This window comes from Sphaeramia orbicularis, chromosome 17 (genome assembly GCF_902148855.1).
Source record: "Sphaeramia orbicularis chromosome 17, fSphaOr1.1, whole genome shotgun sequence".
NCBI lineage: Eukaryota > Metazoa > Chordata > Actinopteri > Kurtiformes > Apogonidae > Sphaeramia > Sphaeramia orbicularis.
The window spans coordinates 29770137-29795520 of NC_043973.1; the positions used below are offsets into that span (position 1 = coordinate 29770137).

At 35.1% G+C, this 25384-nt stretch overlaps 1 protein-coding gene across 1 annotated transcript in view; it reads left to right on the forward strand.

Moving 5' to 3' along the window:
* The first annotated feature begins 914 nt into the window (after positions 1 to 914).
* Positions 915 to 25384, forward strand: part of ghrhra (growth hormone releasing hormone receptor a) — a 103753-nt gene continuing 79283 nt past the window's right edge. Inside the window, exons 1-2 of the mRNA XM_030159384.1 lie at positions 915 to 1155; positions 1687 to 1795. Of these exons, the coding sequence (XP_030015244.1) occupies positions 1054 to 1155; positions 1687 to 1795 (211 nt within the window). The 5' untranslated portion in view covers positions 915 to 1053. The remainder of the gene's footprint in view (positions 1156 to 1686; positions 1796 to 25384) is intronic.

Here is a 25384-nt window from a genome sequence, read left to right on the forward strand (position 1 = left end):
ACTGTGAAGCTGAAACTGAAGCACTGTGGTTCTGTTTATCTGTCAAATGTTCATTGTGGTCAGTTTCAGATGCTGCAGCTCTTTCATAATTCATAGTTTGAGTTCTTGTTTGTTCAGTATTAATTGTCGGGCTTCTAAATCCAAGCTGGACTGACTGTACATATCCTGACCAAGGAAAATAAAATTCTCACTTTGTGCAGTAATCTACACCTGGCTTTACTGCCTCCGTCCATAATAATATACATTATATGGACTAAATGTTGTCTAAAATATAGCACATACAACATAGTCCAGCAAACTATTACATGATCAAAAACAAATTAATTTTAGCAAAAAAAAAAAAAAAAAAAGTCTCAGTTCTAAATGTCTGGGGTCTCCAGAAATTTGTGATATTTAAATGGGGTCAATGAGCCAAAAAGGTTGGGAACCACTGGGTTAAGTGTTAATATCATGACTAAAACTTCGAACATTTTTCCAAACCAAACTGTGATCCACCAGTGGTATGTAATTCAATACACAACAAGTCAAAAATCTGCAGGAATTTTATTAGAGCTCACTTATCCAGTGTAAGCTGGCTTAGAGGAAAGGTTTAAGCATTAGAAAAAGGCTTGGCTGCCTCACACAGAAGAGTACATTTAATATAAATGTCCTTTTTGAACTTGGTGTCACCGTTATAATAACATGGAATGACATGGATACGGAGTTATTTACCTGTCAGAGAATATGCATCTGTCTCCAATGCCCTGTGTGAATGAAAAAAATATTCATTCAAGTGTTTTTCCTCTACTGTGATGGGAGAGAGCGAGAAAGAGAGAGAGAGAGAGAGAGAGAGAGAGAGAGAGAGAGAGAGAGAGAGAGAGAGAGAGGAGGGTGTAGAGACTCAGAGTGTGTCTGAGGGAGAGAGAGAGCAGATGTGCGACAGCTCTGGGGGAACGGGGATTCATCTATTTTAGGTTGACGGAGTGACTTTTCATACCGAACCCATAAAGAAGTCAGTCTTTAAAGGGCGCAGTGGGAGCAGATCAACTGGATTTACGCTCACATCACCATCGAATGAGGGATAGGAGGACAGATAAGAGCGTGGAAATGGAAAAAGGACGACAGGACAAATGTATTCTCGTCATATTTTATCTGCATTTGTGGTACAAGCCTATGGTGAGCCTTTTATATGTGTTATTTACGCACCATCTATATGACAGAAACCAAACACACAGTTTTCCATCAGTATGATCCAAAAGTTGTGTCTTTACAGCTGCTAATTTAGGAAACAGTCTACCTACTTTTTTGATCTTCAGGACTGTACTGCTACCATGCTTCTATCTGGTTCTTTTACGCACAAATGCGCAAATTACGCAAAAAAATTCTCTTTGAGTCGCTTGCATGTGGAAGTGTTATCAGTGTAATGAAGACCTACATCTGCACCGATTTCCATAGATAAGAAAAAAAAAAAAAAATCAAAATGACATCAGATGTGTCTAAATTTGTGCCATCTTCTAATCAGGGCTTTATGATTAAAAAAGGAGAGAAAAACTACTTTTAAATCATGGATAAAAAAGTTGTTTGTCTTCATTGTGATGCTGCTGATCATTTGTTTGTTGGACTGGACACACTCCACCCTTAGGAGCTCCATCAGTGAAAGGTGATGTGTGTTTGACTGTACATAAATAAGTTGTTTGGTGTTTGCAGGCGGAGGCGATCCATCCGGACTGCGCCATCATTTCGCAGCACCTGAGGGCTCAGGAGATCTGCAGCCAGACGAGGAGGAGCGAAGCGCAAAACCACACCGACTACAGCGGTGGGTCTGTGCGTGTGTGCGTGTATGTGCGTGTGCACTGTAAGACAAGATAGTTGAGTTTACTTAAAAAATCTCAGGTAACTCGTTGCCTTAAAAAATTTAAGTAATGAGTAATAAAAACTTGAGTGTATTAGACACAAATGCTTGATTTGAATGGAATTGCTATTTTAAGCACAACACACTAAATGCCAAGTTAATTTATCTTAAAATTTGTTGCAATGTCAATTGCTTTGTATAATCATTAGATTTGATATAATCAGTTCATTATACTCAATTCAAAGTCGATTTAAATTGAAGTCTTTTGCAATGTAAAGTGCTTTGTATAGTCATTCTACTTAATATATTGTAGCATGGATGGAAGAAGTTAAAGAAGCTAGCTAAATGTCATTTGCCAGTACAGGAAATGCTTTTAATTTGGTAAAACCTTAAGATTTCCATTGTATAAATGCAGTCTTAGATGAACAGTAAAGCCATTGTTCGTCCTATGGCTTTGACTCATGTTGCAGCTCTACAAAAATACAAAAACAAACACAAAAAGGCCAATAAACACTGCCATACACACATTAAGTCAAAATTAACACTAACACCACAACCCCGCTGAACCCCTGCACATAAAAACAACACATTTTCAACAACATGTCCAATACCCGCAATGCACAGATAAAAAGGTGTGGTCATGACTAAAACTTAGTGATTAAAATCCATTCAACTTAAACTGTTTTGTACTTTCGACTATGTCTACAAATTAGTAGAATATACTTAACATTTTATAGTAATGTAATTAAACTTAAATCATTTTAGTACATTGTAATTAAAGCATTTTAGTAATAAATACAACTTCTGGGCTTACAGTGTGTGTGGGGGGGGTATGTGTGTGTGTGGGTGTGATCGCCATGCTGCCTGTTTCTGTGTCTCAGAAAGAACCAAGAAACTTAGACCTGGATGTTTTTTTTAATAAATTTTTTTGTAATAGAGGTGTTGGATAAGTTACACTGAAAAGATCCAACAAAACTTCAACATCACATGCATCCCTGGCCAGTCTCAGCAATGATCTCCCATTTTAACCCTTTAACCCCTGATGTGTCTGTGCTGAGCATTCTGAGTGTATGATTTATTTGAACCCTTTCATGCACACTGGTCACTACAGTGGACAGTTATTCTACAGCTGTTCTCTTGTGTATTCATGGATTTTGTTGTTTTACTTGCATATCAACCAACACAGTGGATACTTATGCACCATCCCATAATACACTGCAATTCATACCGTTACTGTAACCCAGCCAGCATGTCCATGTGGCCCCAAAAGGGTTACAATTGGGCTGCATATAAGGGTCGCATGTGGGTTTGTCTGCAGTTTCCATGGTGGCCCCACATGTGTTTGCCCATATCAGAATCCGAATCAAAGTCAGAATCAGAATCTCTTTTTTGTCATTGTACAAAGAACAATGAAATTGAGGCAAAGCTCTCAGGTTCAGTGCAAGAATTTACAGAAAAATATGAGTAAAACAACAAGAAATATCAGTAAAAGGCACAGATATTTACATTAAAAAAATACAAAGTATTGCAAACTAAGATATTTGTAAAACAGAATTTAAGTAGTGCAAATGATTTGAAAGATAAATATTGTACGATAAATAGTGTGAAAAATAAATACTATCAGATATTCAGATCTCTGATTCTGATATGGGCAAACACATGTGAGGCCACCATGGAAACTGCTGACAAACCCAAATGGGACCCTTATATGCAGCCCAAATGGAACCCTTCTGGGGCCCACATGGACATGCTGGCTGAGAACATTCCTGTTCTTGATAAACCTGATCCGCAACAACATATTTGAGTGTAAATCAGTTGCTAGTTTGTTTGTTTGTTTTTTTTAAGTTGTTGTGTTTCGTTGTTTTTTGCATATTATTTGAGTGAGTAATAACTGCTATCATAGTGTGTTAAAATGTGAGAAAATATCAGATTAGCAACATTAAAAAAACATTTATTTCATAGTTTTCACACAGTATGACAGTAAATACATGTTTCTTTGCTTCAAAAATTAAATGCATGGTGTCCAGCTGAGTGGACATTTTTGTAACTCCATGAAAAATAGGTTCATTAAAAAAAAAAAAAAAAAAAAAATCAATCACATTGTTTTTTTTCATGCCTAAAGAGGAATAAAAACACTCAGGAAAAAATCTTGATTAAGGTTCTCATAATTCATGCATGAAAGGGTAAAATATTTATAAAAATTCAACTGTTTGCTCAGTAGGAACATTTTAAAAACATGCTTATAGAATAGACCTTGTTCTTTCCATAGACATCTGAGCATGCTCAGTCCACCCCTGCTGCTTGTGGAATGGGGGGGGGGTGTAGGCAGAGCAGTGAATGAGACCACCTTGCCTATATTATAAAATTAGACGGTTTGGGCTTTTTTTTTTTTTTTTACACCATTTTCCTTGTGGTTTTTTTTTTGTTTTTACTGTTATTTGCAGTGTTGTGATGATTTTCCTTTATTTTTATTTATTTATTTTTTCATTGATTTATTTTGAATATGGATACGATACAATCTTCCTGATTACTACTATTTGACTTCTTTGCACAACATAATATAGAAATGACAATTCAAAGAAGCATAAAATAATGATACACATAAAAGAAAAGAAAGAAAAAAAAGTCCTATTCGACAAGGAGTTTGAAGAAGCATGGCTTATTAACTCTCACCCCTTTGTCTAAACCAACAATATGTACATATATACATACATACATATACACCCATATACGTACACATCTATCCATCTATACACATATACATGTATGTATACACATACATACATACATTTCAACAAATTGTTGAAAAATAGTCGCCACTCAACTCCACACACACTTGATGACCAATAGTCTCTACGAGCCCTTCCAGTCCGGTTTCCGCCCACACCACAGTACAGAAACCGCTCTTCTAAAAATCCCTGATGATCTCCTCCATGCAGCTGACTCTGGGTCATTAGCCATCCTGATTCTTCTCGATCTGAGTGCAGCCTTCAACACCATCTCACACCCCATCCTCCTCAGTAGACTCTCATCTATTGGTATCACCTATACCCCCCCTCCGCTGGTTTCATTCTTATCTGTCAGGCCGCACTCAGTTCGTTCAGCTCAAATCTTTCAGGTCAGATCCCTCCCCAGTTACCTCAGGTATGCCCCAGGGCTCTGTCCTGGGGCCCTTTCTTTTCATCATTTACCTTCTCCCCCTTGGCAATATCTTCAGAAAATTTAACATCCATTTTCACTGCTTCGCGGATGACACCCAGCTCTACCTCACCACCAAACCTTGCTCCACACTCCCACCCTCCTCCCTCACCTCCTGCCTCTCTGAAATTAAATTCTGGTTCACCTCCAACTTCTTGAAACTCAATAGTGACAAAACAGAAATGCTCCTCGTTGGCACAAAATCCACTCTCTCCAAAACCAACACCTTTCCCCTCACTATCGACAGCTCCTCAGTCTCCCCCTCCCCTCAGGTTAAGAGTCTGGGTGTCATCCTCGATGGCCTACTATCTTTCAAATCCCACATCAATAACGTCACCCGGTCTGCATATTTCCACCTGCGCAACATCAACCGTCTCCGCCCCTCCCTCACCCCCCATACCACCTCTATTCTTGTACACAGTCCCGTAACCTCCCGCCTTGACTACTGTAACTCCCTTCTATTCGGTCTCCCCCAAAAGTCCCTCCATCAGCTGCAAATGGTCCACAACTCTGCCGCCCACATTATCACCAAAACCCCCTCCTACCACCACATCACCCCCATCCTCCAGGAACTACACTGGCTCCCAGTTAAACAGAGAATTGAATTCAAACTCCTGCTGAACACCTATAATTCCATCCACAATCTCGCTCCTCAGTACCTGTCTGACCTCCTCCATGTCACCACTCCAGTCCGTTCCCTCAGGTCCTCCTCCTCTATCCACCTCACCGTGCCTCCTGTCCGCCTCAGCACCATGGGAGGCCGAGCCTTCAGCCGCTCTGCTCCTCAGCTCTGGAACTCCCTCCCACCATCCATCCATAACTGGGATTCTCGCCCCACATTCAATTCCAGACTCAAAACTCACCTTTTCAGAATAGCCTACCCCCCATAAGCTCTACTCTCCATTCTACAACTTCATTTCTATATATAGTAATTATTTGTTTTAATCTGTTTATTTCTTTGTATTTTATGGATTGTTTGTTTTATCTTGTTGTACAGTGTCCTTTGGTGTCTTGAAAGGCGCTTATAAATAAAATGTATAATTATTATTATTATTATTACATATATACACACATACATACACATATACATAATTATATATATACATACATATACATACATACATGCACACATGCATACATATACACATACCCCTACATATACATACATACACATATATGCATATACACACACATATACATACCCATGCTCATACACTTACATATACATGTACAAATTCATATAAACAATGTTCCATACATACACATACACATTCCCATTGGCTTCTCTGCCTCTAATCCCTATGCCGTATCAATAGGTAAAGGAAAATAGTCAGAAATGATAATTATCAATTATAACTGCTAAACCAAATATTTTTGCACATTTTCTTAAACTGGATAATGTTTAGACTTTGCTTGAGTTCCTCACTTAGATTGTTCCATATAACACCAGAAATAGATAAACAAAAGCTTTTTAAGGTTGTTGTCCTGTTTTTGATTTTGAAGTTATATTCCCCTCTTAATTGATAACCTCCCTCCTGATTTCTAAAAAAATTTTGGATATTTTCGGGTAATTGTCTGTTTTTTGCCTTGTACATGATTATTGCTGTTTGGTAAGATACGATGTCTATGAGTTTCAGTAGTTTTGATTGCCTAAAAAGTGGATTTGTATGTTCCTAGTACTGAGCCTTGTGAACAGTCCTTATTGCGCTTTTCTGCAGGATTGTAAGTGGTTGTAATGATGTTTTATAAGTATTTACCCAAACCTCAGCATAGTTATGTAAATATGGCAAGACCAGTGAACAGTAAAGTGTGCGAAGAAAACTTTTATCCAATAATTGCTTGGCCTTGTACAGTATATGACTGCAATATTTTTTTCTGTGTTTTTACCAAGTTTTGACCGTGTAACTGCTTTTTGGAGTTCAACCAGGTGTCAGAAAACAGCTGGACTGATTTAGACAAAAAAAAGAGCCCCAGAAAAAAAACTACTGGGCCCAAATTCAAATCCTCGTTGTTCAGTGTGTTCCAGTTCACAGTTCATGTTCAACATCCTAAATCTCTTACTGATGTACATTCTAAATGCCTTATTAAGTAAAAGCAAGTCAAACTTCAATTCCTTTCTTTGTCTTTTTCTGTTATTTCACCTTGTTTTGAATTTAAAACACACAGTAAAACAAAACCACTGAAGAAAAGGAACATAAACACATACTCACTGCAGCTTTTATGACATTTTTGTAGCCGTAAATTCACAGCAGCACGTTTACCTGGAATAATTTCTCAGGGGTTAAAGCACGGGTGTCAAACTCATTTTATTCCACAGGCCACGTTCAGCTAAATTTAATCTGAAGTGAGCTGAACCAGTAAAATAATAACATAATAATATATAAATAATGTCAACTCCAAACTTTTCTCTATGTTTTAGAGCGAAAAAAGTAAATTTACGTTATGAACAGGTTTACAAACTATCCTTTCAAACAATGTGAATAACATGAACAAACTGGAAAAATAAGTGTAATTTTAACAATATTCTGCCTCAGTTTATCATTTCCACATGCACATTATAACTTCCAGATCACAGTGGATCTACAAACACACAAAACATTTAATAACAGGCAGAATATTCTTAAAATTGTACTTACTTCTCTTCAGACACAGGTGTCAAACATGCGGCACGGGGACCAAATCTGGCCTGCCAAAGGGTCCAATCCGGCCCCTGGGATGTATTTGTGAAATGCAAAAATGACTGAAGATATGAATAATCAAGGATGTTAAAATCATTTTAGGTTATTTCAGTCTAAAGTGGATCAGAACCAGTAAAATACTATCATAATAACCTATAAATAATGAAAACTGTAAATTTGTCTCTATGTTTTAGTGTAAAAAAAAAAAAGTAAAATGACACAAAAATGTTGACTTTTACAGACTTGTCTTTTACAAAAAAATGTGAATATCTGAAATGCCTTAAGAGAAGTATGTGGAATTTTAATAATTTTCTCCGTTATTTGATATTTGGTGTATTTGTAGATCCACTGTGATCTGTAATTTGCGATTCACATGTATAAATGATAAACTAAGGTGTAATATTGTTAACATTGCAGTTATTTTACTAAAGAATTTTCAGGTTGTTCATATTTGTTAATGTTATGTTCAAGTACAATTCGTAGATTTAAACATTTTCATTGTAACAGAATTTACTTTTTTCACTCAAAAGTTCTTATTCTATTATTTATAGTATTTTACTGGTCCGGCCCACTTTAGATCATATTAGGCTGAACTAAAATGAGTTTGACACCGCTAAGACATTTCAGGTTGTTCCTATTTGTTCGGGTTATTCACATTTTTTGCCAAATTATGCTTTGTTTTAGCGTAAATACATGAAAATATTTACATTTACAAAGAGAAAAAATTGGAGTTGTCATTATTTATATGTTATTATGATAGTATTTGACTGGTCCTGCCCACTTGAGATTGAATTAGTCTGAATGTGGAACGTGAACTAAAAGGATTGTCAATATCTTCAGTGTAATTTTTGCATTTCACAAATTCATCCCAAGGGTAAGACTGGTGCCTTTGGGGGGCCGGATTTGGCCCCCGGGCCGTATGTTTGACAACTGTGGGTTAAAGGGTTAACTCTTTATAGGACACTCATCAAAATTCAAAATTTGAACCTTAGTGTGTTATTGGACGTCATCATCTACCTCCTGGTCGGTTGGTGTGACAACAGTCTCCCTCCTCTTGCCATAAAACATGCCAGCAGCACTTGGAAAAAAGTAAACACACGCAATAAAACGACTGTTATAAGGTCATAAACTGACAAAAATTCAATACAATCTCTCTGAATCACCGTATAGTGTTATAAAAACCAAAAAGCTTCTCGACCTCACCGAGGCGCGGGATTGGCCCCATACTTTAATGTTTGCGGAAATTACCAAAAATAGTCACTTACCCGATAAAAGGTTGGACTGCAGAGCTGATTTTATTCCTGTGTGATGAACACTTTTGATAACCTTCAGCTGGTCGATAAGGTGTCATCATGATTTCTCTAGAGTGCACCAAAATGCTTGTGTTGTCTGAAGCCATCATTTATGTATTTACTGTGTTGTTATTATTATCACCTCACCAAACATGTGGCCTGGGGACCAAATGCAGTCCGCCAAAGGTTCCAATCTGGCCCATGGGATGAATTTGCACAGTCCAAAAATTCCACAGTCAAGGTTGTGGAACTCATTTTAGTTCAGGTTCCACATACAGACCAATATGATCTACAGTCAAATAATAGCAGAATAACCTACAAGAAATAATGACTGCATATTTTCTTCTCGGTTTGATGTGAAAAAAAATATTACATTATGCCTATAAATAATGACAACTTAAAATTTTTGTCTTTGTTTTAGTGTAAAAAATAACATTAAATTATGGAAATATTTACATTTACAAACTATCCTGTAACAATAACATGTGAGTAACCTCAACAAATATGAACAACCTGAAATGTCTAAAGAAAATTCAGCACAATTTTAACAATTTTCTGCCTGTTACTGAGTGTTTAGTGTCTTTGTAGATTCGATCAATAATGTATATGTATAAATGATAAGTTGAGGCATAATATTGTTAAAATTGCACTTATTTTTCTCAAGAAATTTCAGGTTTTTTTGGTCATTCACATCTTTTATGTTTGAATAGTTTATAAAAGTAAGTATTTTCATAATTTAATGGGGTTTTTTGCACTAAAACAAAAACAAAAATTTGGAGTTGTCATTATTTATAGATTATTATGCTATTATTTTACTGGTCCGGCCCACTTGAGATCAAGAATGTGGCCCCTGAAAGAAAATGAGTTTGAGACCCCTGCCTTAGATAATGCACAACTTGTTGGTACCTTGGCTTGAAAAATTATTTGCCATTTTTAACTGATACTATAAGTGTACCTGTCTGTGCAGATGCGATGAAAATAACTGGAGATCATAGTGATGCAAAATATGACATTGAGATTCAGTAGGCGATTTTACAAAATGGGTACAGTTCTCTGTAGTGTAAAGCAATATTCGCTCATAAATATAAATCAGGTAAAGGAACTGTACTGATTCCAGAGGAGGAGGGAGATAATAATGTCACATCAAATGGAAGCACAAATGGAGCATACATATACAGTACATGTGAAGCATATTCTACAGACCGGAGTGTGGAAGATAAAATAGCTGCGACAGTATATGACATAAAGCAGGGGTGTCAAACTCATTTTCTTTCAGGAGCCGCATTCAGCCCAATTCAATCTTCAGTGGGCCGGACCAGTAAAATAATAGCATAATAGCCTATAAATAATGACAACTCCAAATTTTTTAGTGCAAAAAATAACATTAAATGATGAAACTATTTCTATCCAAAACAAAAAAGATGTGAATAACTGGAAAAAACTGAAATTTCTGAAGAAAAATAAGTACAGTTTTATCAATATTATGCATCAACTTATGATTTCTACATATGCATTACAGATCAGATCTACAAAGGCACAAAACAGGCAGAATATTATTAAAATTACACTTATTTTTCTTTAGACATTCCAGGTTGTTCATATTTGTTCAGGTTATTGACATTTTATTATTAAAGGATATCAGAATATAATATTCTTTGCAATAAATCAAAGAGAAAAAATTGGTGTTGCCATTATTTAGAGGAAAAATATCATGTTATTTTTCTCACATTAAACCAAGAAGAATATTTGGAGTCACTATTTCTAGGTTATTATGCTGTTATTTTTGAGTTTGATGCCCTTGACTGTTAATATTTTCAGGGTAATTTTTGCATTTTGCACTTTGCAAATTCATCTTGCGGGCCAGATTGGAACCTTTGGCGGGCCAGTTTTGTTTGACACCTGTAACATAAAGGAAGAGAAATGCACTGGTAGAAACAAAGCAGGAGTGTTTTTTTTTGTTCTTTTTTTTGGTGCTTAACAAAACGGTGGTGGTACAAAGAATATAAATGCAGCAGGTATGAATTTGTGTGCAGGGTCAATTTTTGGATGTTTCGGTCATCTCATAATACTATTAAAAGTCAGGTTTAGACGAGCTCTAAATATAAAGTGTCGTGAGATAATTTTTGTTATGATATAGTGCTGTAGAAATAACATCTGATTGATTGATATGCATTTGGAGTAGGAAGAACTAGTTAAGGTGCAAACCCATCTCCCATCCACTCAGCAAAGCAGATGCACGACATTATCTCTGTGGCTATGTGGTCAAAGGGCGTTTAGCTGTTTATATTCTGTGTCTCTATGTGAAACACGAAAGTGAATGTGACTACATACAGGTTGTAAGAGGCCTAAACCTCAGGACCCGTGACTTAAGGAACAGGTTAATCATCAGCCTCTTGAAAACCTCTGTATTCCACTTATGGCCAATTGGCTAATTATTCAGTGGCATAAGGACAAGTAAATAATTGCCTGTCTGATTGGCCACAGCTTAAAATATGAACCCCCAGGTGGTTCTCAAATCCTTAGAGCATATGAAAGGAGCTTGATGTCCCCTTTAGTCGACATACACTTATTTTACCAGCTCTCGGCAAGCAGGCCATAAATATATTCACACAGAAATGATGATGATGATGATAATGATGAAATTCTTTATTCAATCATCACATAATAATACGACCAGTGTCAACAACAACACTACAAACATTACAAACATTGCCAACAGGTTAATGACTGAAAAGGCCCAGGCTGAAGCAGAATGCCTCTATTAATGCCTGTCCTACATGACAAATTCAGCTACCCAGTATTCAATATAGGAAAAAGAAAAAAAACAAACAAAAAAAAAACAACAAAAATACAATGCATACAACCAAACAAGCAAAAACATAAAAAGGTGAAAATAAACCAGAAAAATAGAAAACCTAACCCACCAAATTAATGATAATTTAATGTAGAATCAAAAAGAAATTATTTACCTATTGCTTATTAGAGCTTAACAATTGTATCTTTCAAAAAATGTTTTACATACCATTTTTTTAAATATCAAAAATGGGCTACACATTCTTAAATCCATGCTGGCCTCATTCCATAGTTTAACTCCAACAACAGATATACATCTTCTATTAGTCTCTTTTCTAGCTTTTTGTACAACAAATTTACAAACATCTTGCAAGTCATATTTAGACTCATGCACTTTATACAATTAAAAACACTATCAATAAACGGCACAGAACAAGCATTATTTAACAGTAATTTTAGCAGTAGATTAGCTATTGATGTAAGAACTGAAGTGATTTTGGTTATTATCAAGAAAACATGGAAAATGGCTCTGAAATTAAACTCTTATCAGCTATTTTATTGTTATCTTTATATTTGCCCAAACAAATGTACCTTTAGTTGGACCAGGAATTAAAATGAACAAGAAATTGAAGAAAACAAGGGGTGGATTAATAATGTTTTTGCAACTGTATATATATATATATATATATATATATATATATATATATATATATATATATATGTATATATATATGTATATATATATCAGGGATGTAACAATATGAAAATTTCATATCATGGTTATTGTGACCAAAATTATTACAGGTATCATTATTATGGCGGTATTGTTGAAATGTGTTCAAAATGTTCAAAAAGTACTCATACACATACTGAAATAATTTAAGCAATTTGTATTTTGAAAAAAAAAAAAAAAAAAAAAAAAGCAACAACAACAAAAACCCCCAAATAAAATAATAGGCACAATGTACTTTCTGTTGGCAGAAACATTCAAATATTACCATGTAAACATCAAACATACAAATGTGCATTAAAGGTGGCCCCTTATGGTCATTATTTGACCATTTTCCATATGAAGTTTGAGTTTTAGTTTGTTTTTCATAGATGGATAGATAGTCTCTCTCTTTCTCATTTTTCAAAGTGTGGTAATCAAACACGGTTATTATGATAATTAGAATTTAAATAAGTAAGTAAGTAATAAGTAATACTCATCGTTATACCGGTAATCGTTACATCCCTAATCTACACATATATGTATACATATATATATATATATATATATATATATATATATATATATATATATATATATATATATATATATATATATATATGTGTGTGTGTGTGTGTGTGTGTGTGTGTGTGTGTGTGTGTGTGTGTGTAAATGTGAGTCCCTTTATTACATATTACATATTACATATTACATATTGCACATATCCTATATTTGAAAAGGGAAGTGGACTCTGTGTGTCTTGGGCATCACATCAAATCCATATAGAGCTGACTGCTGCAGTTTGGCATACTTATGTATTTTTGGTCAAGAAAGAGACTAGCAAAAATGACAAGTTGATAGGACCAATATTTTAGGATATATTAGTTATTTTGGAATACAATGGCCTCCCTGTGGTCAATCACATTACTATGCCTAGAATCATAGAATCATCAATGAAGTGAGTTACCTACCAACAGATAAACAATAGGGCCATGTTGCCATGGTGTCAGATTTTATGTGCCGAAACAGACATGCCAGCTGAGAGGTTATTCAACTGAAAATGCCAGTGGAATTTACCAAGAAAGTAAAGAATGTAAAGGAATGAACTGGACCAGAGGATCTAGAACCAATGATACTTTAACACATTACCATTACCTATTACCAATACATCATTTGTTTAAATTCACTGTTGCACCTAGGGTTGTAACGATTACCGGTATAACAATAAACTGCGGTAAAATTGCCAACGGTTAGTATTACCGTTTAAATTCTAATTATCATGATAACCATGTTTGATTACCGCACTTTTAGGGCAGAAAACACCTATGTAAAGATATGCTTTTTTATCAAATATTTGAGTATAGTTTTAATCTATTACAATTTTAATTTTCCATACCTAATATTTGGAACCAATATTCACTTTTAAAGTTGTTGAAAAGGTTCGTTAAGCATCTTTGTGTTATTTATGCAATAAACTATATACATTTTTCAAATCGGATTTTAAATATTTTTTTGTGTTTTCTGGCCTTTCGTGTTGATAGTAGGTTAAAGTGAAAAAAATAACAGGCAGTTGATATAAATGAAGTTGTGCTGAAAAAAAGAATGACATGGGTATAGTAAACATTTGTTTATATAGTATATAAAGGCAAAATCAAAAGGACTGAGAAACAGCCAAAATAGGCTCAGACCACTAAGGGTTAATACTTGAATATTTCTGTCAAGAGAAAGTGCATTGTGCCAATTATTTTATTAGTTTTTTTTGTTGTTGTTGTTTTTTTGTTTTCAAAATGCTGTTAATACTGATTTTAAATTGAGAAACTGACTGAGAGCAAACATTCCTATCTAAGCCTGTGGTTAAAAAGAGAATGAAAACTGAAGAGCTATCATAGGTGTCTTATAAACTAATAGAAGACTTATGGTCAGTATTAAAATCAGTATTAACAATACAACTTGGTAAAATTATTTCAGTGTGTGTATTAGTACTTGGTGAACATTTTGAGCACAATTTCAACAATACTGCGATAATTATGATAACCGGGATAATTTTGGTCACAATAACCGTGATATGAAATTTTCATATCGTTACATCCCTAGTTGCAACTTTATTGTCTATTTATTATCTCCTCAACCCCCTGCTGTTTACAGTTATATTCTGTTTATGGTTCTATTCTATTCTATTTTTTTTTTTTTTTTTTTTTCACATACTATGTTAATTTTGCACCATGGGGCCTTAGAGTTTTGTAATTTCAGTTTTCTGTATGCGATGCACATATGGCAAAACTGACAATAAAGCTGACTTTGACTTTGATAAATATAAATATATATACATAAATACAAATATATACAGTATATATAGTCCATTATCGTTTATTTACCATATTTCATATTTCAGAGTGATATGATGAAGCGGTTTAGAGTGTTCTAGCATGGGGAACATTATCATTATACTGATGATGCGCACACTCACTGACTTCATTTTATTGGGATGAACATGGTGTTTCACAAAGAGGCACGACACACTGATGCCCTTCATCTCTTCAACAGAAATGGCACCCTTCTCTCACCTCCCCTCCATGCGAATGATGAACATTTCAAGACCAATTTGATATTTATTACCTCTGATGACTCTTAACACTTTGGCATTAACTTGTCATCGTGCTACAGACAAATGCATGCAGATGAATTTCACTATCAAACTGTGGTTTTGTGAATCTGCCTCCGTGACGCCGTCCACACAGGAGATATGTAATTACACCAAGATGGAAATTCACTTCGAGCTGAAATGACACCTTTTGTGAGGTAATAACAGTCTGCAGTGACTAGCATCATACATCACTGTTTTTCTTGTTTGTTTCTTTTTACTGTTTTGTTTGTTTGTTTGTTTGTTTTTCTTTACCATGTAATGAAAATAGAAAAATAAACTTGGAAAGAATTCCACATAGATATGATCATGTTTTCCATGTTTCTTATTATTCCCCTTGGTAGTAATTACATTTTGAGCAACAATTAATTAGTCAAAAGTCTCTGAGTAAATAAAAAACACTTGCCAGTTTAATTCGTGCAAGATTTAATCTATTTTTAATTGGAGTGGCATTTATGCTTATTTAATGACAAAGCTGTTATTCCATTTATTCTAAAAATAACCTGTTGATTAATAGAAATGTATTTTATTGGTTGCAGGAATATGCATACCACATGTAACCCATATAAGATGTCAACAGAAAGGATCAAATAAGTGAGGGCCTCATTCAGTTGCATCTCTGGAGGTGCTCCTGCTTCACCAACAAAGTCATTCCATACGTCATCACTAATCCCAAATGAGGTGACATTCAAACAGCTAAGTACAGGGTTTCCTTTAGAGCTGTCAGTTAACAAAAGTCAAAGAAAAAGAAACAGCACAGTGGAAGAGAAAATCTTTCAGTTGATCTGAGTGGAAAGGTTTGTAATTAATCATCACACTCTTGACGTGAATGTCAATTAGAGTTTGACAGTGCGACACACCAGGGAATACACAGCAGCCTTATGGTTTGGGATTGTCCTGGGTGATTAAACCCAACCACAAAGACTCCAGTCCCAGTGTAAGTTTCCATAATTTGTAGTTTTCTCTTGCAACCATTGTGTCCTTTGTAACGTGTATGAATATGGAAAAATGTTTCTTTTAAGATCAATTGTTTCTCTTTGACATAAAAGTCCTCAATCATTGCAGATCACAATTTAATTCGTGACAGCAATTCATCAGCAACTTGAATTGCAACATACAGAAAATAATCACCCTACACTGTAAAAAATGACTGTAGAATGAACACCAAAAAGTTGTAAAATTGCAACATAAAAAAACTGTAAGTGACAATACAATGCAAAGTTGTTTATTTGAAAAGATTTTTGTGTCAGTGATTCAATCAAATATAGCTGTAGTTTTTACAGGAAGAGTATGTGAACAAAACCAGATTTGTATGTAGAAATTATGTATTTCTATTGTTTTTAGAAAATAAAACTGTAAATACAATGTGGTGCCGTTTAAATTGCAAGACCATAATGTTGAAATAACGACATATTTGCTTATATATATATATGTATAAGTTATAAAAAAGAAAACGTTTGACAATGTAACATTTTAAACTTGTAAATGAATGGGTTGGTAGAGCAGCTCGTCCAATAACCAAAGGGTTGGTGGTTCGAATCCTGGCTCTGACTGTCCATATGTTAAAGTGTCCATGGAAGACACTGAACCCTAAACTGGTCCCAGTTGTACCTGGTGGATTTGGAAAGTGCTTTGGACACCATGAAGGTGGAAAAAATGAGCTAAATAAGTGCAGTCCATTTACCAGTTAAATCCAGTGTGAAATCTACATGTTTAAACTGTTAAATCTACATGTTTAAACTGTTAAATCTACATGTTTAAAATGTTAAATCTACATGTTACTCTGTAAATACGTTTACAGTTGGATGTGTTTTTTACAGTATTGTTCTGGAAACCACAGCTGCCAGTTTTTTTCCGTAAAAACAACAGGACTGTTTTTTTATAGTGTACTGCAGCGAACAGCATGAATGTTTTCCATCACAATGCTCTGATAATTAGAACTTTCCTGACCAGCACCAAATTACAGGTAAATATAGCGAGGATGACAAGAAGGCAGATATCTCCCTTTGTCTGCAGTGGCCAAGAGCAAAGTTGAAAGCTGAGAGAAATGCATTAGACTCACATTTATCCGGTGAACAGAAGCATGACTTCCAGTGCCTGTATGTGCTTTGATGCTTGCTGTGACTTTAAGCAACTGTTATTACTATGTTGCAGCTGAACTTGGCTGAAAATGTAATATAATATAGTGTTGTGTACATTCAAATGTCCACAGATTCAGTCACTGGTAGGTTTACTGCAGGTTTAAGCACTAGTGAACTAAACAGCATGTGCACGCTATACTCCCACATGCATTATTTTCTTAGCAAGCCCACGCTATTAGTGGTGTCATCATGTGTCAAAACATCCCATCATTCTTGTATTTCATTGTCCTTATCCTCAAGAAAAGCTCTAATTTAATAATTTAACCCATAAAGACCCAGTGCTACTGTTGTGGCAGTTCCCAAATGATTTTTCCCTCTATATTCAACCTTTCTAAAGTGATTTATCACCATTTATCATAATATTATCATTTGTATTTTGCATTTTTTCATTAAAAATCAGGTATTTACTTATATTTAATTTATTGATCATGTAGATCACGGATGTCAAACATGGGGCCCGGGGGCCAAAACCGGCCCACCAAAGGGTCCAATCCGGCCCGTGGGATGAATTTGTGAAATGCAAAAATTACACTAAGATCCTTTTGCTTTAGGGACCACATAAAGCCCTACTTTAGTCTCAAGTGGGTCAGATTAGTAAAATACTACCATAAAAACCTACAAAATAATGACAATTCCAAATTTTTCCTTTTTGTTTTAGTGTAAAAAAGGGAAATTACATGAAAATGTGTAAATTTACAAACTAGCCTTTCCCAAAAAATATGAAAAATTAGAAATGTCCTAAGAGAAGTAAATGCAATTTTACTAATGTTCTGCCAGTTACTAGAATATTTGATGTATTTGCAGATCCATTGTGATCTGTAAATTTCAATGCATGTTTGCAAATGATAAGCAGAGGCAGAATAGAGTTAAAATTGCACTTATTTTTCTTAATAAATTTCCATTTTTTCATGGTTGTTCATGTTATTCACATTTTTAAAAGAACAGTTTATAGATGTAAACGTTTCCATAATGTAATTTTACTTTTTTCACTATAAAACACATTGAAATGTTTGGAGTTGGCATTATTTATATATTATTATGCTATTATTTCACTGGTCCAGCCCACTGCATATCATATTGGGAGGATGTGGCCCCTGAACTAAAATGAGTTTGACACCCCTGATGTAGATGTTCATAAAAGCTCAGAGTAAAACTGAGGGTTATTAAATCAGAAACAAAGAAAACTGAAAAAAAGGTGACTTTTTCAGCAAAATTATTAACTGAATATGAAACAAAAGTCTCCAGTCACTCTCATTTTTCAAACTCCATTGGTTTTACTGGTGAATCAATATTGTAGAACAGGGGTGTCAAACTCATTTTAGTTCAGGGGCCATATTCAGCCCAATTCGATTTCAAGCGGGCCAAACCATTAAAATAATAGCATAAAAACCTATAAATAATGACAACTCCAAGTTTTTATCTGCGTCTTAGTGCAATAAAAAACATTAAATTATGAAAACATTTACATTTATAAACTATCATTTCACTAAAAAGATGCAAATAACCAGAAAAAAATTAATTTCTTTAAAAAAAAAAAAAAAAAAAAAGCACAATTTTAACAATAACATGCCTCAACTTATCACTTGTACATGTCGATTAGATTACACACAGTGTTACACAAACTTTTGGTAAGAGGCATAATATAGAAATTTGGAAGTTTGGAATGTGGAACTAAAGAATAACGTCAACAATATTACACTGGGTTACAAAAAAATGTTTTTTGCAAGTTGTCTAGGTTTTTTCAACTGAATTAGGACCATTTTGCACCACTAAATCCAAACATGACATCTGTTTTTCTCAATCAGGTCAGGTTTTTTTGCTAATTTGATTTTGAAAAATTTGATCTTCTCACAAAATTGATTACATTTTTGTGACTTTATCAGTTGATTTTTTATATAGTTGTCACCCATAATAGGTTTTAAGAGAAAAAAAAATCATTTTCTAACAGGATGTATTTATTATGTATTCACCGCAGATGGAGCAGAATATGATCTGAATAAGATCTTCTAGTCGAAGCCATTTCATTCACCTGTAATATTAAAAAAAACATTAATCATAAATTGGCAAAAGCAAAATCTTCAGAACTCGTTTATTGCAAGAAATATGAAAGAATTTTGTGTCATATGATGTGAAAATGCCCATAAATGTAAGCAAAAACGTTAAAAAGCCAATATGTAGCATAGTTCAGAAAGTTGACCTGATTGAGCAAAATTAATGTGATTTTGGATTCAGCACACCAAAATTATCCTAAATCAGCTCAAAAAACTTAAACAATAAATTTGTTGTTGACCAGTGTTATGTGTCAGTTTACGAACACAACTTACAAATCGGATCTACAAATCCACAAAACATTTAGTAACAGACAGAATATTGTTAAAATTGTACTTTCTTTTCATGTTGTTCAGATTTGATTATAAGGGTTATTAGACTATTATTTTACTTTAGATCACATTGGGCTAAAACGAGTTCAGCACCCTTGACTGTTAATATCTTCAGTGTAATTTTAGCACTCCATAAAATCATGCCGCGGGCCGGATTGGAACCTTTGGAGGGCCGGTTTTGGCCCCCGGGCCGCATGTTTGACACCTGTGTTGTAGACGATGGTGGTGTTTCCACTTTCACTACGGAGCCTCTGAACGTTCAAATGGGTCATATCTGATGACCATGAAAAGATGACAAACTGTATTTTACACCAATTATTTACATGGATTACAGGATTAGTGGATCGACATATATTAAAAATTTTAGATCAGGAAATGTTTTTGCTTCAGAGTGAATGTTTGGGTCTTTATGGGTTAATTTAGTCCTTGGATTGGCATCTGATACTGACTAGTCGGATTTATATGGATGTAGTAATGTGTGCCACAGTCCCATTTTGTTCACTGGAGGATAGGATGCTTGTTTCTCATTGATGTACTTCTTACGCCACCTTGACTACAGCCCTTTGCAAAATGCCACATCTTTCTAATTTTAAAGGGCACTTATCGAATTTATCTGTTACTTTAGAAAAATCTAATCGAACAACCTGACAGATACCATTTCTAAAGGAACACTTGAAGTCCAGTAATTAAATCAGGATACTTTAAGCGCTCCTGTGCCCCAGTGTCATTAATACTGCAGCTAATCTGTACAAACAGCGGTTTGGTTGTGTTTGTGCCGCCTACCAAAGAGCCAAAACAAGCACCACTGTCTCTGCGGCGAAAATTAAAATTACTACTCTTTCCTTCTAAATAGATGCAGAGTGCATACACCTCTGTTTTATTAGGATTAGACCCATCTGCGCAAACTGGGGATGATCCTCCCACATGCTTCATATTTCTTCTTTCACCAAATCTAAAATTTCAAAGCCAACATCCATTTCTGGAATTATCCATATGAAAATGAAAAGCCCTCAAAGCCAATCTTTTAATCCCTGATACCAATTAGTGCAACACAGATTTTTTTCTTCACTGTATAAACAACACCATACCTTTTCCTTTCTCTCTTAAACTTCAGTAGTTAACTACAAGCTTCACATCTTTTTACTTTCAATGAAAATGTTAAATGTATTTTCCCAGAGATGCTCTTGACAGTTCTGGGTTGAAAAGAATTGTTTTCTGTGTCTTGTGTTTGACTAAGTCCAGTTTACTCTGGACTGAAGCCCAAAATCCAGGGAAAAGATCCATTTTTATTTTTAGCTGCTTCAGTCCACACATGTCTGTACTCAGTCATCACCATCAAAGTGTGTAAAATGAGGCTGGAAAAGATGACGGTTGTCATTTTTAAAAATATTAACAGTGGATCAAAGCGCCACAAACTAAGCTTTAATAAGCATGTCATCAAGCTCCAACAATCAGCACTCCAAATATGTTTTCTTCTGATAAATTTAATTCTAATTTCTGTTTACACTATCATTATTATTATTATTATTATTATTAGGTAGAACATTTGATGTTGATAATTAAAGCAATGCCATGGAACTTTTGCTTGTGGGGTCCCCCTAAAGTCAAGAAACAGTATTGTGTGTAACAACTGTCATAAAATCTGGATCTCAGTAATACTTGCACAGTTGTTGACAAGCCATTGATGTCGGCAAACTTCCTGAGGAAAGACAGTTACTGTGTGTTCAACCATGTCTTCAGACGGAACAAAAGGCTATGATTTCAATAAAACGACCTGAAACATAGTAAGCTTTAACACAGAGGATTTTATAGAAGAATTTACACTTACTAGTCCAACAGTAACACCGTCAGGTCTCCCTGGGTGGGGCATCCCTCCTCCTCTTTCAGCTCACACCAGCCAGTGAAAACTGGGCCAATATTCACCCTGGTCCCACCACTTATTTTATGACTCTCACTCCATCTTTCCTTTCTGTCTCTTTGGACAACACCCTTCCCCTCTTTGCTTTTCTTGCTGCTTCAGCCATGACTGTTAGCCTGTTTGTAGAGTTCCCTCACTCCTTCCTTTACCTGCCTCGTTTTTTGAAGGTGTGTGTGTGTGTGTGTGTGTGTGTGGGGTGACGTATGCTGCAAGGTTATTATCATAAACGAAAACTAATGAAATGACGAAAACTAGAATTGAAAAAACATTTTTGTTAACTCAAATTAATAAAAACTATAATTAAAAGAAAAAGTGATAACTAACTGAAACTGTATTGTGTGTTTACAAAACTAACTAAAATGGATAAAAATTATGGATAAAATTCCCTTCGTCTTTGTCAATGTTGGATTGATACGAAAGCAATTTATTTCGCTCTTGCAATTTTAGCTAGCGGCACCATACGACACTTCACAGTCCGTCACTTCTTGTCACTTGTCGTTTAGTCGTCTTCTGGTCCCCACTCTTCCTGGAAGGATGAAGACTAAATTTGGGAGATAGGAGCAGAGTCCTGTGTGGGATTTATTTGAATACAACGGAGAAGAGGAGAAAAGATATTAAAAAAACTACAACTAATACTAGAACTAAACTAAAACTAAGCATTTAGAAGAAAACGGAAACTAATAAAAACTAGCAAACCTGCTCTAAAAATTAAGTAAAACTAAATGAATTAGAGAAAAAAAAGTCAAAACTAACTAAAACTAAACTATAATGAAAAATCCAAAACCATTATAACCTTGGTATGCTGTAAAGCAGTCAAATTTTGTAGTTCTCTTTGTGCAGGGGCTACAACCCAGAACCAGAAGTTGCATAGTGCGAGTGCAGGTGATACAGACGCTCTGGAGCGACGATGAAAGTCTAAAGGTGTATTCACACCTGGAAAGTCCTTAGGTCCACTTATTTGATTCAGATCGCATTTTCATTGCACTTTTTGCTAGTGGACCAAAATTTGTTGACAGAAGCACGTCCAATGCCAGCACTGTGCTGACATTGGACAGAAAAGTCGGGGGTGGAGTGAATCAGAGATGGCCGATGTTGGTGAAAACAAACATGGAGGTCCTACAGTATGAGCAGTTATTGTTTTCAGAATACGTCTTCTATTTTTACAGAAACAAATTTACGAAAATAATGTTAACTATCAAGAACATTCAGTCTCCTAATTGCTCCACGTCTGTCCACGGTTCATGGCTGCTGCTGTTAGCTCTGACTACCTGTGCGGCTCGGACACTTCCAGCGGCTACGGTGGCTCATCAAGCACAAAAAGAGGCATGGTTCTGTGGTTTGTTTCAGCTCGAGGCCGGTTATATTCACACCAGAAGTGAACCGGCCCAGAGTCCGCTTGTTTGATTGGAATCAGAGTTGGCATGTTTGTATTCACACCTAAAAAGAAGTCCTTTTAAACAGACCAAATGAAACAGGTCTGAATACAGTGAACCTATTGTGAGTTGTTACACCCCCAACCTGACCCTTAAAATGTAGCTTGAAGGCTGAAAAACTCCATAGTGTTGCTTTAAACAAGACAGCCTGCACACTGCTGTTACTGTGCATCACTTCATATTAACTTTTCAGCTTTGATTAAGGGTGCATTTATTACACTTTTTATTCTTGATGAAGTTCCCTTAGGGGCCAAAATATTATTCCGATCTGTAAATTATGATGCTCAGCAGGAGCAAAGTGCAGGGTATTCTTTTTAAGATTTAAGTTACAGACTGTGCTGGATCTGCAAATATTCATTTTGATGAATAAAGAATCATCATTGTTACGTTACAAAATTATTGTACACACACGCATGGCTCAGGAGGTAGAGTGGGTCGTCCAGTAACCGAAGGGTTGGTGGTTCAAATCCCGTTCTGTCCTAGTCGGTCCGTTGTGTCCTTGGGCAAGACACTTCACTGTCCTTGCCTCTAGTGTCACTCACACTAGTGCATGAATGCATTCCATATAATTTCATCCAGTGGTCCCCACCTGACCCTCTCAGCTTTTTCAAATTTTTACATACTTATAGAACATTATATATGATGGGAAAATCCAAAATTTCAAGGCTTAATTGTAAATAGTTCCAAAGTTCAGACCATTTGGAGTAGGTTGGGGGTACCCTAAAATTGCAACCAAAATTAAGACTTGACATTTTCAGCTTTTCAGGCTTCTATAACTTCTGAACAACAAGAGCTAGGGGTCTGAAATTTTCAGAATCATTTCACAGGAATCTATAGTCCTAAGAAATGTGAAAATATTTACTTCAAATTTATAATCGCATGTTACAGAGAATGACAAATTTGAGATTTTATCCATGGCAAACTTCTAAAATGCTACTTTTGGCCACTCATTACACAAAAACTAATCATCATATTCATTAGAAATTTGATGTGCTATATCTTGGCTACTTAGGGAATGGATCTGTGTAAAATGAAGGTCCTATGTTCTGTTATGTGTGATATATGAACAGCTGAAAATCAGCTCACCTTCGGATTCAAAAGTCAATATCAGCATGTGGGATAGGTAGGATCACAAAATAAAAGACACCATGTGAAAGGACAGGACGTGACCTAAATTTTGACACCAAGCACAACTTGCTTCTATAAATCCCATATTTTAGCCATACACATGGCTAAAATATGGTGGCAAAAACGTCCATATTTAATTTGAACATTTAACATAGAAGGATTTATGATTCTGAAAATTTCAGACCTCTAGCTCTAGTTGTTCGGAAGTTATAAAAGCCTGAAAATAGCTGAAAATTTCAAGTCTTAATTTTAGTCACAATTTTAGGGTACCCCCTACCTATGCCAAATGGCCATAACGTTGGGACTATTTACAATGAAGCCTTGAAATTTTGGATTTTCCCATCATATATAATGCTCTATAAGTATGTAAAAATTTTGAAAAATCTGAGAGGGTCAGGTGGGGAATTTTCTTAAAATCTCTTGATTTCATATGGAATGACCCATATGAATGTTTGGTGGTGGTTTAGGTGTGTTGGTATAGGTGTAGTTTACCACCACCAGAGGGGAAGTGTGAGAGTGAATGAATAATGGGACAATAATGTAATGCACTTTGAGTGGCCAAAAAAATTCTATAGAAATCTAATCCATTATTATTATTATTATTATTATTATTATTATTATTATTATTATTATTATTATATAAGTCATTATTTTATTGTAGTTTACGCTTTCCTCTGTAGTGCCTTCCAACTATCTGCTATTAGAGTGAAAATCAGTTAAATTAATGAGCAAAATAAGTCATAAACCTAAACAGACTGTATGTTATTTATTTACAGTGGTTATAGTATTACATGTGTGAAAAATACCTATAATCCACAGTCAAAATGTGACAGAGCACCACAGATTTATCTCCTGTGGCCCAAAAAATATCTATAAATGTTTTATATTTTAATTTCACACTGCTGTAGGTCCAACAACACAAGAGAATAAGAAACAAATAGAATACTGTTTTTTGGAGATGTTATTAGAAATGTTCCGAAAGAGAATGCAAACTAAAATGACTGAAGCAGATTGATTTTAGGGTGGATTACAAGAAGAATCACACAGCCTTAAAATATTTAAAGCACACTGAAAAAACCAAAAATTAAATGCTGTTGTATAACCATGGGAAAAATAGGAAACAGGACAAGTAAAATGAACATTTGAAATGAAAAATAATAATAACAAAAACTAGAATAAATACCTAAAATTCCTCCACACATTCGAGTGTGGTGTGTGTGCCAGAAACACCTGCTTTATGA